This window comes from Rutilus rutilus (assembly GCF_951802725.1).
Source record: "Rutilus rutilus genome assembly, chromosome: 13".
In the NCBI taxonomy this organism is placed as follows: Eukaryota; Metazoa; Chordata; class Actinopteri; order Cypriniformes; family Leuciscidae; genus Rutilus; species Rutilus rutilus.
The window spans coordinates 7,483,446-7,501,843 of NC_140218.1; the positions used below are offsets into that span (position 1 = coordinate 7,483,446).

At 36.5% G+C, this 18,398-nt stretch overlaps 1 protein-coding gene across 4 annotated transcripts in view; it reads left to right on the forward strand.

The window, feature by feature from the left end:
• itchb (itchy E3 ubiquitin protein ligase b) overlaps positions 1-18,398 on the forward strand; it is a 34,277-nt gene that overhangs the window by 364 nt on the left and 15,515 nt on the right. For 2 of the 4 annotated variants that reach the window (XM_084428666.1, XM_084428664.1), the window contains exons 2-11: positions 6,559-6,649; positions 8,318-8,459; positions 8,776-8,900; positions 10,049-10,183; positions 10,272-10,317; positions 11,085-11,260; positions 13,989-14,184; positions 14,766-14,861; positions 15,651-15,825; positions 18,059-18,131. In XM_084428666.1, the coding sequence (XP_084284792.1) occupies positions 6,580-6,649; positions 8,318-8,459; positions 8,776-8,900; positions 10,049-10,183; positions 10,272-10,317; positions 11,085-11,260; positions 13,989-14,184; positions 14,766-14,861; positions 15,651-15,825; positions 18,059-18,131 (1,234 nt within the window). In that variant the 5' untranslated portion in view covers positions 6,559-6,579. Of the gene's footprint in view, positions 1-1,694; positions 2,171-6,558; positions 6,650-8,317; positions 8,460-8,775; positions 8,901-10,048; positions 10,184-10,271; positions 10,318-11,084; positions 11,261-13,988; positions 14,185-14,765; positions 14,862-15,650; positions 15,826-18,058; positions 18,132-18,398 lie in introns of those variants that run through there. The other 2 variants (XM_084428667.1, XM_084428665.1) reach the window with 2 other exon arrangements.

Genomic DNA, 18,398 nt, shown 5'->3' on the forward strand with positions numbered 1-18,398 from the left:
ATGTATCTGTGGGTTAGTAGTTTATAGTCATGATCGGGTCATGTATGATGAACACATGTGGCATGTTTAATACCCTCATGTCAGATGTTCGGCTTCGAGTTTGTTGTTGGTTTTGGTTTCAGCTGATTTGATGATTTAAATATTTCCCAGCTAAACAGGTTTGACCTGAAGCTGCTCACCTGTCCTCCATTATTATTAGCAGCAAAATACCGCGGTATCTCCCTAGTTACTACCGTTTTTTATTTGTCATTAGCCAGCATTGTCATCCAAAACAGAATGGTAATACTATGGTACTTTGATATATGGTATTAATATGACCATGGTAATTAGGCTACATCAAAGTGCTTCCTAGATCAGGAGTTTTCGATCTTTTATATGTCACTGACCCCCAAAATTGGATCATCCTAAAATCCAAAAGGCAGGTACATATTTTCTGTGTATAAAAACAATAACACAGTGAAAAATGCACATTATCAATGTATAAAATATATTTAAAAAATTATATTACATTATTCAATTTTTTTTAACTTGTAGATGTAAATTAGATGTTTTTTTTTTATTCAAATAAAATGTTTTATTGTATTACTAAGCCTATTTAAATCAAAATTGTATTTTAATCAATTTATTTAGTTAGTTACTTTTTCACTTTAAATTCTTTTTATTTATTAATTATACATTAATTATACATTTATTTTTACACCACTTTCCCTATTTGTATTTATTTTAATCAAGTTTAATTTATTTTAATGTTTCTTTATTAAAGTTAGATGTATTTTATTTATTTATTTATTTTTCATCAAATTATTTGAATAAAATGTATTTATTTATTTACTTTAACTTAAATTTACACCGCCTTTGTTATTTTTATTTAATTATTCTAATCTGATGTATTCAATAATGTTATTTAAATAATTAAATAATAATTAGTTAATGCATTATAACTAACATGAACTAACAATAAGCAATAGTCTTACAGCATTTATTAACCTTTGTTAGTGTTTTTGGATGTTAATGAATTTTAATGTTCATTTATGTTAACAGATAAAACTGTTAATCATACAAATGTGGTAGTAAAATGTTGAGATTAACATTAACTAAGATTAAAAAATGCTGTAGAAGTATTGTTCTTTAACTAAAACTGTTTTGTTTTTATTTATTTATATAGCACAAATAAACACAGCAAGAGTTGACCAATGTGCTTTACAGAGTAAAAGTCTAGTTAACTGATGTCAACAAATGGATCTTTATTGTAAAGTATTACCAGAAAAGTAGGCTTTATTACCTGATTAATACATCAAACAGTCCACAGATTATTGTTTACCAAAATAATCATTAGTTGCAAACCCAGATTTGATTATAAAATGCAGTCACAGCCATGTGGTAAATTAAGGTGCCGTGATATTAACATCTGACAGTGTGTTTTTGGCTTAAAAACTGCATTGCTATGCGGTTGCTAGGGTGTTCTGCATGGTTGCTAGGTGGCAGATCTCTGATACACGATATCTCTCGGGTTCTTCTGTGTGCTTTTTTTTTTTTTTGTCCTCGCTCCTCCTCCTGACAGGTAGCCCCGCCCCCAAACTCACGCTATTGGTCGAGTCAGAAGTTGACATGTCGAGTCACTCAAAGCGTCACAGAGTGTTTGACTCTTCAGGTAGTCAAACCTACAAATGATTAACATCTAGTGACCGAACATTACAGACAGTGTTGGTGTTGAGAAGACGACACGCTTTCACCTTTAAGAGGAATGATCAGCTTTGGCTTTCCAGTGCAGATTCTCTCTATAAAGGACTATAAAGGATCATATGTCAGTCTTAATCTCTATAACCTGGAGATTTAAAAACGTGTGCGTTTCCTCTGGGTTTCGGCCCGTCTGCTGTTATTGAGGCTCGACACACGATCAGTGATGAATAATTAACCCAGAGATCAGCTGGAGTGAAAGTTTATTCAGATCTTGTGTGAGACACACGTGAGCGTCTCGGTTTGATCTGGGATGAGGCTCTGTGATGTAACCGGAGGAGAAGCGGCGCCTGTAATCTGGGATCTCTTTACAACACAGAAAGAAAACTATCAACACTTTCATTGCTAGTGTATGAAAGCGCAATCTAATGTTTTCCACTTCTCCAAAGATATTGCAGTGATTGTGGATTTTGTTTCATCATTGTGGAATATGGTGAGCTTGATTTGTTTCAGTTCCTTTGTCATGTTTGGATATTATATATTTTCCTTGGAAACAATTACATAATTTTTTTTTTTATCGTCATCCAATCTGACCTCGTTTACTTGCTAGTTTTTTTTTTAAACATGATTTTTACTGTTTTACTTCTTGCATTAAACATTTGATTCTATCTCGTGATAATAATAATGATGGTTCCTCTAAGTAATTAAGCCTTTTTAAATAATTCCTGAATAAGTCTACTGAAAATTGTCAAAAGTCTGACATATCTTTAATATTTTTTTATATAATAAATGTGAGTCTGTTTTTTTTTTAAGAAAGAAGTTAATAATTGTATTAATCAATGATGCATTAAATTGTGACAGTAACGATATTTATAACTTAAATGCTGTTCTTTTGAACTTTCTATTCATCAAGGAATCATGAAAACAAATGTTTCCACTAAAATATGATCAGCACAACTATTTTAATCATTGATAATAATCATAAATGTTTCTTGAGCAGCAAGTCATCATATTATAGAATGATTTCTGAAGGATCATGTGACACTGAAGACTGGAGTAATGATGCTGAAAATTCAGCTTTGATCACAGGAATAAATTATTCACATATCAAACAGTTATTTTACATTGCAATAATATTTCACAATTTTTACTGTATTTTTTATTTTTTAAAATGCAGCCTTGGTGAGCGAAAGAGACTTTATCTGACTTCCAAAAAATGAAGAGATGTTAAAGTGTCTTTGAAGTTATATTTTAGTTTGCATGACGAGACAGTTTGCTTTCTCATGTCACCAGCTTTATATATGCAACTTTGCTGCATAACGAATGCATAAAAGCGACAAATTAATGCAAAAAGATGGTAACAATCGTGACATTAAACATTTGGGTCGGACTTGCATAAAACTTTTTCATTGTTTTAACCGCTTGAGGAACTAATGTTAGCGTCCTCTCAGCCTCGACTGCAAACATACTGCTGTCCTCCACTAATGCAGCATCTAGTCAACAAATTAATTAATTGCTGTATAATGATATGAAAACACGTACGGTCATGGGCGTCGGAACCATTGTAAATGGGTGGGACCGGACCCACCCACTTTTTAAGATCAATGATATTATACCCACTCACTTTTACTGTCTCTAATTCAGCGCATTTGTCTGTTCGCTTTTCAGAGCGTCGTCAGTCAAATCCATTCCACTTGAGGAATTAAATTAAATATTTTTTTTAATTAAAATTAATAAATTAATCTCCATTTCTGCTGAATCGCTACATTATATTTCTCAACGAGCCGCAACTGACGAAAGTAACCGCCCGTTGTACCTTTCCAGTCAAATATTGCATTGCAAACATCAATAACAGCTTTAAATTGTCATTGCTGGCAAATTACCATATTAGGGGGATAATCCACGGATAGCTGTGCATTTAATGCACGACGTTAAGTGGAGTTTAGTTTACTTGTTTAATTAAAAGGCACCAGAATGAAATGGTATTTACTCCAGTAACATTTTTCTGGGGGAGGACCCACCCACTTTTTTTTTTCTTCCGACGCCAATGCGTACGGTAATGTACTGTATAACATACTGTCCGTTTTAAATCCGCATCTGAAGTGCAGCGCAGCCTCACGTGTCAAAACAAACTCCACGAGGCATCAGTGATGGTTTTATTTGGCCTCTAGAGGGCGCTCTCGTACTGTATAATGATATGAAAACATGTACGGTAATGTACTGCATAAAATACCGTCTGTTTTAAATCCGTATCTGAAGTGCAGCGCAGCCTCGTGTGTCAAAACAAACTCCACGAGGCATCAGTGATGGTTTTATTTGGCCTCTAGAGGGCGCTTTCGTACTGTATAATGATATGAAAACACGTACGGTAATGTACTGTATAACATACCGTCTGTTTTAAATCCGCATCTGAAGTGCAGCGCAGCCTCGCGTTTCAAAACAAACTCCACGAGGCGTCAGTGATGGTGTTATTTGGCCTCTAGAGGGCGCTCTCGTACTGTATAATGACAGCAGACGCTTCTCAGCCGCTCCAGTCACGGAAGCAACCGGAAAAAACATCGGTGTGGACTTTTGCCCATACTCGATTGATCCAGCAATCGGTTATTGATGTCGATTAATCGGCAAAACCTATCAATTCATCTGATGCCATGAATCAATGTGAGATTCATGGCATCAGATCTATGAAAGACACTTAAGGTCCATTCACAACAAGGACGATAACTATAAAGATAACGATAAAGATATAGTTCTAAAAATCATTCTCAACTTTAAAGGGGTGGTATAATGCACTTTTCACAAGATGTAAAATAAGTCTCTGATGTCCCCAGAGTGTGTATGTGAAGTTTTAGCTCAAAATCCCCCACAGATATTTTTATATAGCATGTTAAAAATTTTCACTTTTTGAGGGTGAGTGAAAACGCACCGTTTTGTGTGTGTTCCTTTAAATGCAAATGAGCTGCTGCTCCCGGCACAGGGGGCGGAGCTTCAACTAGGCCTGTCGCGATAGTCGATAACTCAATTAATTGCACGATAAAAAAAATGAGCTCGATAAATTTTCCGGCCGCGATAATTCCATTTGCATGCTTGTTTGTTTTCCTCGTCTCTCTCTCTCTCTACCAAAGAGACTGGATGACCACTCTCGCTCGGTTCTTTAGCGTATAGGAGGAGTGAACCCTCTTGTTGTCAGTTGCATGGTCTTTGTGTGGGGAGGCGGCGCTTGTCAGTCACATGGTCTTTGTATGGGAAAGCGCCGGCGGGACTGTTTTCGGCGACTGCCGGGAGAGAGAGAAGACGCTAGTTGTGAGTTGCGACAGCGAGCCCGATCACATGAAAATGCGTATCTATACCACGAATGTTATTTCTCGTGCCATTTATACGCCAAAAATAGTTTTTGCGTGCATATGATACGCTCTTTATGGCGTGTAATACGCACGCACTCCTCACCCCTAATCCTAACCAAGTATTTTCAGTGCGTAGCATATACACGCAATAAAGCGCGTCTCCGTCTTCCCGACAGTACACAATCACTTGACAAAGTAACAGGAGGACAAAGTAACAGGAGTAACAGTGCAAAATTGTGCGAAATGGCTTGTTGAGGCTTTTTTTAGTTGTTTACAAAGGTCCTAACTGTCAGTTTTGCCTGCTATGGAATGTCACTATTTATGCCTAATGTCTAAAGCCGAATGTTTAATATTTTTTTGAAGTGCAATTTTGTTTACATCCATTTTATTTATTAACAGGCATTTATTTTGTTAACAGACACTAAGAGTCCATTGCTTTTATTGTTTTTGGTTGTTTTGTTCATTTTTTTTGGATATTTAAAATGTTTTCCGTTTTCAATGTTTAATATTCTTTAGAAATAAAAGTTTATAGATCGTTGAAAAGGTGTACCTGCATTATTATGCCATTATCATTATATTAGATGAAAATGGTCTCAGAACGACAATATTATCGTTTATCGCGATAATTTCTTGGACAATTTATCGTCCAGCAAAATTTGTTATCGTGACAGGCCTACAGTAGCTTCAACAGCTTGCACTCACAGACATGCACTGAAAATTTCAAAAACCTTTAGCCTTTTATGTTCAAACGGGAGTCAGACAATGATGGAGAGACTCAAGAAGAAGTGACAACATGTAGAAGCAACAGGACATTTCTGATTGGTTAGTTGATGAATTTATGTAGCTGATGTGTAGTTATCTTCTAGTCATTGATTAGCATATTCTGTCTTGATAATCTATAAATCGTGTTCAGGGGGCGGAGTTTATGTAAATTGTAGGGTTGGTGATGTCACTAACCCAGGAGTAATGTGGTGTCGTCTCTACCAGTCGTTTGTTGTAGTCCTTAAAAAGCGATTACTTTAAAAGCAAATATCTCCCTTTGCTTTGAACTTTGAGCGTCGTAACTTTGCAGATGTTGTTTGTGCTCAAACAGCAACATTACACACTAACTAAAGTTAGAAAAGTCAAATCATACTCAACCACCCCTTTAAAGAATAGCAGAGTCCACACCACAGCTATGACCACAACGGCACAGAGAAACGATATGGTTGGAATCACTTTCAGAACGATTTGATCCAGAACGATAAAAACACTGACAGCCAATCAGAATCCATCCTGCTGTAACGAGCTCGAGACAAGCACATGCTTAGAATAAACAGAACGATATCGTGCGCTGGTGTGGACGCTGATATAGTAATCTTTATGGTTATCGTTCTTGGCCTTTCCACAGTAAATTGCAGAACCGTATATTGCTTTGTCTGATGCTTTATATCCAACCAAGCAGGTTTATCACATCTGAAAGATGCAGACATGTGTGTTCCTGGTCCAGAATAAGCTGCAGTGCATTATTGATAATATCTGTGTGTTGTGTATCTCACAGGTGTCAGCGTAGCTCTATGTCATGGCCTGCAGTGTCGCTAAAGCAGGTCCTACTAATGGCTTCCCGATGAAAGCACAGCTGCAGATCATGGGTATGTTTGCATGTGTTTCCACCATTATCTGACACTTCCTCATCAGCTGACCGACCCAACGCTGGACTTCAGTCCCAACACTTTAAACTATCTTCAGGAAATGTGCATGATATTGTGTTAATAATAAGTTAAGCAATACTAAAAATGTTAATACTTATTTTCTGTATAGAAAGTTATTCAACTTCCTGATAGTTTTAATACGTTAACTTATTCTTTCTGTGGTTTTGCTGAATTGCATAAAACACTAAACTACTGAACAATATTACCGGGATGATTTTTGTCTGACTGTCTGTGACCGATCAAGAAAACATGTAAAGTAACTGCCAAGTAAAAACATTTTATTTTGGAAATGTTGTTTAATTTTTTTAATGCCAAATATGTTTGTTTCAGTTAGCACAAAAAATATGTCTTGACCTCTTGCTCATATAGTGATCATAATATCTCATGCTTTCTGAATAGGTTATTTTACAATTTTTCTTTTAAATTATATTACTAGTATTACTGTTTTATTATTTTTTTAATTATCAGTTGATGAGATATATTTATTATTTAAAAAAAATTAATATGTTTCATTATAACACACACAAAAAATTTGATTTTAATAAAGTTTTATTAAAATTAAAAGTTCTATAATTTTTTTAAGGGTTATAAACTGTTTTATTTACATGCATGTTTTATTAAACATTTTGTGATTAAAACATTTTTGATAAAAGGGTCTGACAATAAGTGATTTATCACATTTTCTCTGGTCACTTTATAATATGCAAATTTGTGCATATTTTTTTGCATATTATTTTTAATAGGTACCGACCTGTAATTCTTAAAATTACCTTTTTAAGGTAATTACCGACCTTTAAAATATATTACTGGTAATTATCAGGAGTTTTTGTTATTTTATTTTTAATCAATTTATGAGATTAAAAAAAATATTATTAAAAAAGTTTTATTAAAAAATAAAAAGTTTTATTAAAATAAAAAGTAAAAAAAAAAGGGCTATAAACATGTTTATTTACACGTTTTTTTAAACTAAGAAATATTGTTACAAATTTTAAAAATAAGTTTTATTATATGAATATAATATAATATTATATATTATATTATATAATATTATAATATAATAATACCCCCCATATTGTCTCTGGACTCCACGTCACTTTTATAATAATATGCATATTTTTTGCACATTATTTTGAATGTGTACAGACCTGTAATTTTACATTTAGCCTTTAAAAATATTACTGGTAATTATCAGAGGACTTTTTCTAATTAGCAATTCATGAGACTTTATTTAAAACATTGTTAAAAAAAATAAAATTAAAAAGTTTTGCTAATAACCTGTTTATTTACACACATGTTTTATTAAAAATATTATTTCAAAATGTAAAATATAAAAATGATAAAAAATAAAGCTTTATTAGAATTTAATCCACATTTTTTGCGGAGCCTACATCACTTTTTTTTTAATAATATGCAGTTTGTGCATAATTTATGGACATTATTTTTAAACCATTTGTTCCAAAACAATGTATTTTCAATATTTTAGCCCAATCCCCTTTAGTTCCTCCTCAACAACAGCAGCTTTTCTAATGTTTAGGGTCACCTGTGTTTGCAGAAATCCGTCATAAATCATGCCGGGTTGTTTTGACCATGTGTTCTTCCTGTTTGCAGTGATCTCTGCCAAACTCAAGGACAACAAGAAGAACTGGTTCGGGCCGAATCCGTACGTGGAGGTGTGTGTGGATGGACAGTCCAAGAAGACGGAGAAATGCACCAACACAAACTCGCCCAAGTGGAAGCAGTCGCTCACTGTGTGAGTGTGCTTTACTTTCAGTACCAGCACTGTGTGTGTGTGTGTGTGTGTGTGTGTAGCAAACACAGGCTTCACCAGCACATTATTATGTGCCTCAATTCTCTGTTAAATGCGTTTATCCTCCCGACGTGAAGTGATTGTTAAGAGTGACGTCAGTACTGACTGCATTATTAATGGTGTTTGTCAAGTCAAGCGGTTGTCTGATCACAACTCTAGCACTAAGTATCAAAGCTGAGTGTGTTTTCCTCCTCTCTTGTGTTTCTGTAGATCTGTAGTTTTCCAGGTTTGTAATTTCTGTGTTGTGTGTATCCACCAGCATCGTCACTCCGTTCAGCAAGCTGATCTTCCGTGTGTGGAGTCACCAGACGCTGAAGTCGGACGTTCTGCTGGGCGTGGCCACACTCGACGTCAGCGAGACGCTCAAGTCACATGACATGAAGAGTGAGTTTCTGTGCCCCGCCCACATTAACCACATCAAAGAGTGCAATTATCCATCAGCAGCGTGTGTAGCCTGAGGTCGAGTGCTAGATTCCCCTGTTGCTTTATTTTTAAGGAAATGGAAATCATTTTTGTCATCAGAAAACTGTTTCCATGTTTATCAGCTTCGACAGGAATTATAATATTGGACAGACAAGATTAGTATGTGATTTTTATCTCACTATGAAATTAAATGAATCATGTTAACGTATTGTGTACATTTTAAACAAACTTAAAAAGATAATAATAATAATACAGATATAGATATAATTTCCATTATTTAATACATGTATTATATATGTGTGTGTGTGTGTGTGTGTGTGTGTATGTGTGTATATATGAAGAGTTCAGATGCAAAAACCTCTAAATGCCATCTGAAATTTTCTTCTAGAATGATCATTTTTATCAAGCTCGTATATTTAATTTCAATAATTTCACTTAAATGGCAATTAATAGGTAATTTTCATTGCCATGTAAGTGAAATTACTGAACTTAAATATACGAGCTTCATAAAAATGATCATTCTAGGAGGAAATTCCAGATGGCATTTAGAGGTTTTTGCATCTGAACTCTTCATATATATATATATATATTTCTATTTTAAGTTAATGTGTAGTCTGTTAATTTGTAATGTTAAAAAAATAACAATTATAAATCTATATTTATATATTTATTTTTAAAGTGCAAAAATATATAAATAATGTAGATTTAATTAATCGTATAATATTGTATAAAATTGTTAAAAATTATTTTATATAATTTAATATAAATGTAATATAAAATTAATGTTTATTAAAATAACAAAAATATTAATACATTTAAGTCATTCAGTAATTTAAATTTAAAATGTAAATACATTTTTTTAATGCAAGTAATACATACAATAAAAAAAATTAATATAAACAAAAAATAATCATTCGAATAAATCACCTTTATAAAATCTAAATTTGTATATCATTGTATAATCTAAATGTTTATATTATGTATCATTTGCATGATATACATACTATATATATTTGAATAAATCATACAATAATGTTGTTAGATATAAAAATATATATTTTTTTTAATGCAAGTACGTTTTTTTTTATGATTTGTGTTGTTTTGTCCAGTCTGCGAGGTTGTGCAGACGCTGCAGTTGTGCGCAGACCAAGATCAGGCCGATAACATTGGCGATCTGTCCGTGTGTTTGGACGGTCTGCAAGTGGATCCCGATCTTTTCCAGTCGGCCGAGGCCAACAACCAGAGTCAGTCACTCTGTTAGTCTCAATATCAATGCTGTTTTAATATTTCACACTGAAAAGATCACGAATGGCTAATGTTATTTTTTTCCAGGTGCTTTAAATGGCGAGTTGGAGCTTAACGAAGACTCAAGCAGAAGGTATCTTCATCTTCATATCATTCAATAATTAACTAGTGTAAATGAAGAAATGATTGTCTACATAGTGTTTCCTTTGTTGTTATTGTGCGGATGGCAGTGTGATTGTACCAACAATGATCAAAGGAACCTGTGATTGGTTGAGGAATGTCCCGTCTGTAATCATATTGCGTACATTAATTTAATATTCAACAATAATATTGATCTGCTGCATTGACACCATTATATGAGAACTGAACTGAGCTAGACGATGACATCACGGTTTTCTCCAGAGCTAGATATATAAATGAACTTTTTTACATCAAAAATGAACCATCACTGAACTCACTTAAGCTGGACTGTGACGCTATTTTCTTCTAGAAACAAACTTTGTTGTATTATTTTCCTGTTATCTCTGTAAAGCTGCTTTAAAACAATCTGTATTGTAAAAAGCTCTATATAGACCTTATGTGCGCAGCATCTTTACAGTATTGTCATTGAACTTCCGGTTTAGCGGTCGCTCTGTATATCTCTATGGCATCGCTGAAGTGGATTTATTTATTGTAAAGTTAACAAAAGTTATCATGAGGACTGTAATGTTTAAAGCAGATGTCTTAACAAATGTCAGTCGACCGGGAAGATTTTAAAACGAGCCGTTCATTCATAAATGCGTAAGATCGCTGTGAAAATACAGACCGGAAAAGGGGCGGAGCTACAGAAGGTCTGTAAGTAAATCTGACTTGACTTGGTTTTGGATTCACAAACGTGTGTGTGTGTCTCTGTGTGTGCAGTAGCAGAGATCCGTCCCCAACGGTCTCGGACGGTCAGGATCGACCGTCTGCTCCTAACGGTCGTGTGAATGGATTGGACTCTCCGTCAGGGTCAGCAAGAGGGTCACGAGCCCCGAGACCCCCACGACCCTCGCGACCTCCCCCGCCGACCCCACGCAGACCCACGTCTTCCCCAGGTGAGGCCGTCTGCACATACTCAATGGCTGAATCCCAAATCACCCCCTATACCCACAAATAGGGCGTTATTTGATCGATCAGATATGGTCTGTCCACGTGTTACGGTGATCTTTCTGTTAAATCAAAATCAAAGATACTATTGTTGAAACTTAAAAATTAGGGATGCACCGATACCACTTTTTCTTCTAACAATTATTTTATTTTCATCAGATGTTTTTCACTTTCTGACTGTCATAAAGTAAATATACAACTGATGCTGTTGCTTGACATTTTAACATTCAACTTTTGTTTTCCTAAACTTTTCCACGACACTGCTGCCCATTTCACATCAATGTAACTGAAGAACAACTGAAATGATGTTATCATATGTTAGTACCGTACTAAAGACTGAGCCTTTTTTGGAAAAGTGAGAGGCAGGTTATTTTTGATGAAAGTGGTGATGATGTTTGAGAAAAAATTATCTTTATTCCTAAATCAGGGCTAATGTCACACTGCCATAAGGGGCCGTTCACATATCGCGTTATTGTTTGTGCAAATTCGTTATTTCAAAGCGCTTGTGAGAAGGAGAAAGCATTGCGACTGCACTTTTAAACGTGATATGTGAACGGCCCCTTAAACTGGTATTGGGTGTGGTTGTATCGGGGTAGTTTTACGAGTATGAGCACAGTATAGGACCGACACCTGAGTACTGGTATCGGCGCATCCCTAATAAAAATTCTTGGACAGAACAACTATCCTAGTATTCAGACTCGGTTTGAGCAATGCACGCTAAAAGAATTTTAAGTGACCCATCTCATGTACTCTTCCGCTCTTATGAACTCTTACCGTCTGGAAGAAGGTGCAGAACTTTCCGTTATAAACGGAACAGGTTCAAAAACTCTTTTGTACTGGTATCAATAGGCCTTTATCTCATTTCCTGGTTTCGGAACGTTCGAAATCGCCAAGCAGTGTACTCGCACTTCCGGTGGTTACTTAGTTACACATTTAGATGAAAAGTAGGTCAGTAAACTTAAATGTAAACAATTGCTTTACGGCCAAAAGAAATCTGCTCAAATACTGTCATTATTGCGCTCCCTCACGCTGTTCGAACCCAAATGAAGAAGACGTTTTAAAGAATGTCCCATCTGCTTTGATGTGTTGATCTGCTAGCCTCTGGTGTCTGAGAATCACCAACGAGTTTTTACAACAGTGTTGTCAAATATCTATTCCGAAGCTGTGGGGGGAGCTCTAGAGAGAAACCTGCGAGCAAAAAGCGAGAATACAGCGAAGAAATCCCGAAGCTACTGAGTGCTGCTTTAACATTAATGCACTTCATCAACACAGCCGCTCTGAGAGTCACTTCAGCAGCATTTTAGCTTCATTTGAGAGAAACTATCATCATAAAACACAGAGAAACTCAAAGGTCTACACGGCAACCCGTCAAAATAAAAGTTTGGTTTAACCTTTGAAGAAATGTTTGCTTAAATCATTACATTTTAAACAATTGGTTATAACAATTTAATTAAACCATTCAAATGGAATCAAGAAAACAAAAAAAAATGAAACTTTTGGGAGCCGCGAGAGCGAAGTAGTCCAGTGATAATTAACATGCAGCCATGGTGAATGCATTAACCGGAAGACGCTGTACACTGCTTCGCGGCTACTTCCGGCGTTCTATTGTGTTGTGATAAAGGCCTATTAGACTGTTGAACATGAATTAGTGAAGTCTATTTATTTGTATGTGTATGGTGTGTATGAATATTTTGTGTAATTTTTTTTTATGTATCAGGTTTTGGCGAAATGCTGGCTATAGAGTCCATTGCAAATTTCCCTATCAGGGACAATAAAGTATATTTCATTTCATTACATAGTGGACGTTATCAAGTCCACACACATTCAATCCCACAATGCACCGCAATAACGAGTGTACAACCGATGTACGCCCAACAGCTCTCCGAATTCGCTCACTCCTTTTCATTCACTCCTTTAAGTGAACAGTATTAGTGGACTACCGTAGGGAATAGTGGGGGCGATTTCGGATTCAGCCACTGTTAGGTTATTTTGATGTTAAATGCTCTCCTTTTGTATGTTAAGAAAGATATATTGAAATTTGGCCAATTTAAGGAAAAAAGTAGGAAGTCGCAAAGTCTCATGAAAAACAAATCTTTCCTTCATATTGTGACTGAATTACACTGAAAACTAGTAAAGAGTGCTCTCTTTATAATCACTGAAGCTGTTGGTCAGTTCAGTATGACTATAGAAGAACAATGGTACATTCAGTAAGAGTAGAATATTTAAATATTCCCTATAAAAATTAGGTTTTTGCGCGATACTGTTTTTAATAAATATTACTTTTACCTGCATCTCTTTCAAGCTCAGTGCTTTACTGTCGATTTTCCAATAAACAAACATGTAATATTATTAGTAACTGCACTTATTAATGCAAAACAATAGTCATTTTACGATTAAATTAAATTTATGATTAAAAATACCCCCAGCGCTACCAAATCAGGTGCTGGCGCCACCATCTGTAAAACTTAGTGGCACCGGTGTTTCTGGAGCCCTGACTGAAAAATAAAAAAGTCAGTATTAACTGATTAATAAATCTTTTTAATGAATCATATTTTGAGTGTGTGTTATTGAAAAATCAACCCTAACTATTGTAAAATGTTTTTTATTTTTATTGCCTCATTATGTTTGGAAGATTGCATTTATTAAAACAGTGGTGAAATCCCCTCCTCTTTGCAGCTTCCTCTACTGGTTCAATTCCTGACGGCAGCGATTCGTCTCGTTCAGACACCCCAGTTCGTAATCCTTCTGGGGGAGGAGCCTCAGAGTCTAGCCCCGCCCCCACAGTGGATCAGCCTGGTAGGACAGCTCTCGGTGTAGTTCCCGCACCCAGCAGGATTCCCAGCATGGTCAACACCGGACCTCTGCCACCCGGGTATGGCATTCATATAACCCAGAAACAGTTTGAGAGCATCTGTGTTAGCCATAACTGCACTTGGTTAATAAACAGAAGTGTTGCTGGTTTACATCACCTTACGTCAAGTCACCTTTATTTCTATAGCGATTTTTACAGTAACTATAGCAGTTTTACAGAGATAACAGGAAAATAATACAACAAAGTTTGTTTCTAGAAGAAAATAGCTTCATAGTCCAGCTTAAGTAAGTTCAGTGATGGTTCATTTTTGTTGTAAAAAAGTTATTAATTTAGTTCATTTATATATATATATATATATATATATATATATATATATATATATATATATATATATATATATATATAAATGCCTCTCTGGAGAAAACCGTCACTTCCTAAATAACTTAATTTTGATCAATATTTCAGGAAACATGACATATCTGAAGTCATTTTGCATATCAAGTAAATGTATCTTAATTTAAGAATGGTTTAGAAATTTGTAATGGAAAACATAAGGCAAAAATGCAGAATAAGAAATTCTTTTTTTTGCAGTGTTTTTCCATATTATTCGTCCACTAACTGAAGTGTGTGTGTGTTTGCAGTTGGGAGCAGCGTGTCGATCAGAACGGGCGTCTGTATTTTGTCGACCATGTGGAAAAGAGGACGACTTGGGAAAGACCGGAGCCTCTGCCCACAGGGTAGGAAACTGAATTATGAGACACGCCCTTAAAAGAATGCAGTATGCATACTTGACGCATACCTTTAACATATTTAAACTGAAACACACAGTCAGAGTTTGGCTATTTCAGGAGGAGTTGCTTAATAGTTCAGGATCTGGATAGTTAATAAAGGCGTTATGTTTGGACTCAAGATCTCATGTATTTTGCATATTTTCTGATAATTATATTTGAATATATACATGAAGAACAACTGCCAAATGCTACCTAGGTGAATCTTATAAAGCCAAGGTCGAATTTCACATCAAAAGGAATTATATTTTGTTTAAGAAAATGCAGCTTATATTTTAGGGTCACCTTTTTCCACGGTGATTTAGGGATGTGTAAAACTACATATTTGACTAAAAAACAAGTCGACTAAACAAACTTATCAGCCTGAAATTAGGCTGGTTTCACCTGACCCGCATTTCACATAAAACACGTTCTTGGCTAGACAAGCAATGAGTATATTATATTTAAAGTTGTTTAAAAGAGTAATGCATAAACATTTTGGGCCTAAAATGAGCTTCTCAACTCAACTTTTATTTATAAAGCACTTACAAAACCATTAGAATGGACCAAAGTGCTGTCCATAAATAGTAAAAAAACTCTAAAATACATAGAACATAAAATAACATCAAAACACGACACCAAGAAAATCAAACAACCAATCATTCACAGTTCTCTGACCTAATCAAACGCCAAAAACTTGATAAAATAAGTCTTTAAGTCCTTTTTAAAAACATCCATGCTTGTCCTTCTCTCTTGTAGCTGGGAGCGGCGCGTGGACCAGATGGGACGGGTGTATTTTGTGGACCACATTACTAGAACCACCACGTGGCAGCGGCCCACGATGGAGACGGTGCGAAACTACGAGCAGTGGCAGCACCAGCGCAGTCAGCTACAGGGAGCCATGCAGCAGTTCAACCAAAGGTTCATCGTCGGGGTGAGGAACTTAAACACACAGATAGATCTGATAAATGAAGAAGACTCAGGGGGTCTAAAACACTTACACACCTGGTGTTAAGATGCGCTTTGGTCAATCGGATCACAAGTAGACGAGAGAGACACATTTCTGTTCACACCTGGTGTTTTAATTAGTCTCTTTCGTCCACTTTTAACCACTTCTGTCCTGATTTCTTCGAGGGGAGGGTCTATGGGCGAGTAAATATATGGGCTTTCCCAGATCTTTTGATCTAATGGACGAAATAAGCTCACGCAATTTACATATGAAAGCGAAAGGACATGACAGAAAAATACAGAGAGCTGCAGCTTTAATTTCTGCTCTGACAGACACAAGACCAGCCGAACACTGTGAGTGTGTGTTAGAAATCAGGAATGGTGAGAGAACATTGTGCTTGATACGTTTTTCAAACTTGGGTCTCCAGCCGACAAAGTTTAAATCCCGTCTGGCTAGTGCGCTTCCCGTAATGTTTAGGCATTAGGTTAGTAGATGTCTTTTTATGGCTGTTCAAATGCATTCGACCACATGATCTTCTACACTATGAAGGCAATCCGGTCGAATTTGTTTTCGACTACCTCTGGAAGTGGTCAAAAGTGGACAAGCTCAAAACGTTTTAGAAATGCATCTTAATACCAGGTGTAAACAGGGACTTGCTTATATTATTGGGAAGTTATCTTATAAAGTTATGGCATTGAAAGTTATTAATTTGGGGACTTTTGATATACACTATATGGACAAAAGTATTGGGACAAGTGTTTCGATCAGACCCATTGCCACTGGTGTATGAAATCAAGCACCTATTTTCAAACCATTTTCAAACATTTGTGTTAAAAAAATGGGTCGTCCTGAAAAGTTCAGGGAATTCAAGCATGGTACTGTGATGGGATCCCACCTTTGCAATAAGTCAGTCCATGGAATTTCATCCCTGCTAGATATTCTGCGTTCAACAGTTAGTGATATTATTGGAAAGTGGCAGCGTTTAAGAACAGCAGTAACTCAGCCACGAAGCGGTAGATGATGTGAAGTCACAGAGCAAACTGGTCACCGAGTGCTGAAGCTCTTGGTGTGTAAAAGTCACCAGCGCTCTGTTGATTCCAGAGCTGAAGAGTTTCAAACTCCCACTCGGATTAATATCAGCACATTAAACTGTGCGGCGGGAGCTTCACGGAGTGGGTTTCCATGGCTGTATTGTGCCAAGTGTGAAGTTTGGTGGAGGGGGGGTTATGGTGTGGGGTTGTTTTTCAGGGGTTGGGCTTGGCTCCTAACTTCCAGTGAAGGGAAATCTTAAAGCAACACCAAAGATTCTTTTGTACCTTAAATTCTTTTCCCCAAAATGGTTTCAGTGGTTCATCAACTCGTAACAGGGTGAACGGCACTTCTGCATTCGCCCTCTATCCTCTATAACCGCACTGTGCAAGTTTGCCAGATCGGGTAGCGGATCTGTAGTTCGAATGAGACATAAGAAACTACAAATTTGACTTGCTTTATGGCAAGCGTTACAATAGCAAAAAAATAGCAAGCAATGCCATTATTTTGTTTTTCTTTGTTTCTGATGTCGCAATACATCATACTTTCATAAAATCATGCAACATACTCTACCGTGTCCGTGGACATCGTTATTTCCAAAGCCGGTGCTGGATAAACATAGCGTGCGTGTGACGGTAGGCCAAATTATTTACAACAGCGGTAATGGACAATTCCGCTTCCAACCTGTAGGGGGACCGAAGAGGAAAAGTGCTTTGGTGTTGCTTTAATGGTTCAGCATACGAAGACATTTTGGACAATGCTGTGCCTCCAACGTTTTGGGAAAGTCCCTTTTTTCATTCCAGCATGGCCATGCTCCAGTGCACAAAGCAAAGTCCATAAAGACACGGTTGGATGAGTTTGGTGTGGAAGAACTGCAACTGCATTTCAACCACATCGGACACCTTTGGGATGAACTGGAACGGAGATTGCTAGACAGGCCTTCGCGTCCAACATCAGTGCCTGACCTCACAAAATGCTCTGCTGGATGAATGAGCAAAAAATTCCTGAGGAAACGCACCAAAATCGTGTGGAAAGCTTTCCCAGCAGTGAAAGCTGTTATAGCTTCAAAGGGGGACCAGAATGTCTATATATTCTGTTGATATAAAGTTCTTGTGTCTCAATGCTTTTGTCCATATAGTGTATGTGTTATACAGTTAGCCATAATGTTTTCCTTTGTGTGACTCTGTAGCTGCAGGATCAGGCTACCCAGGCCACCCAGAACAAGGAGTTTGACCCGCTGGGACCTCTGCCACACGGATGGGGTAAGAAAGCGACAAACCCTCATCTCGTCACCAGGAGAAACTGCTGTGAAAACTGTTTCTCCTGTGTAACATGCTGGAGTAGCAGCCACTTTTTATTGTTCTGGTAACCTTATTATCCGCACCTGCAAAGCGGCACTAAAATTAGCCACTACATCCTTCAGTGTCCCAATTTAACAAACGAGAACCGATTGCTCCGTGCAAAAACCAGCTGGAGAAAATAGCTCAGATGCTGAAAATAGCTTTGAGTGATTTTGTTTGAGGGAAAAG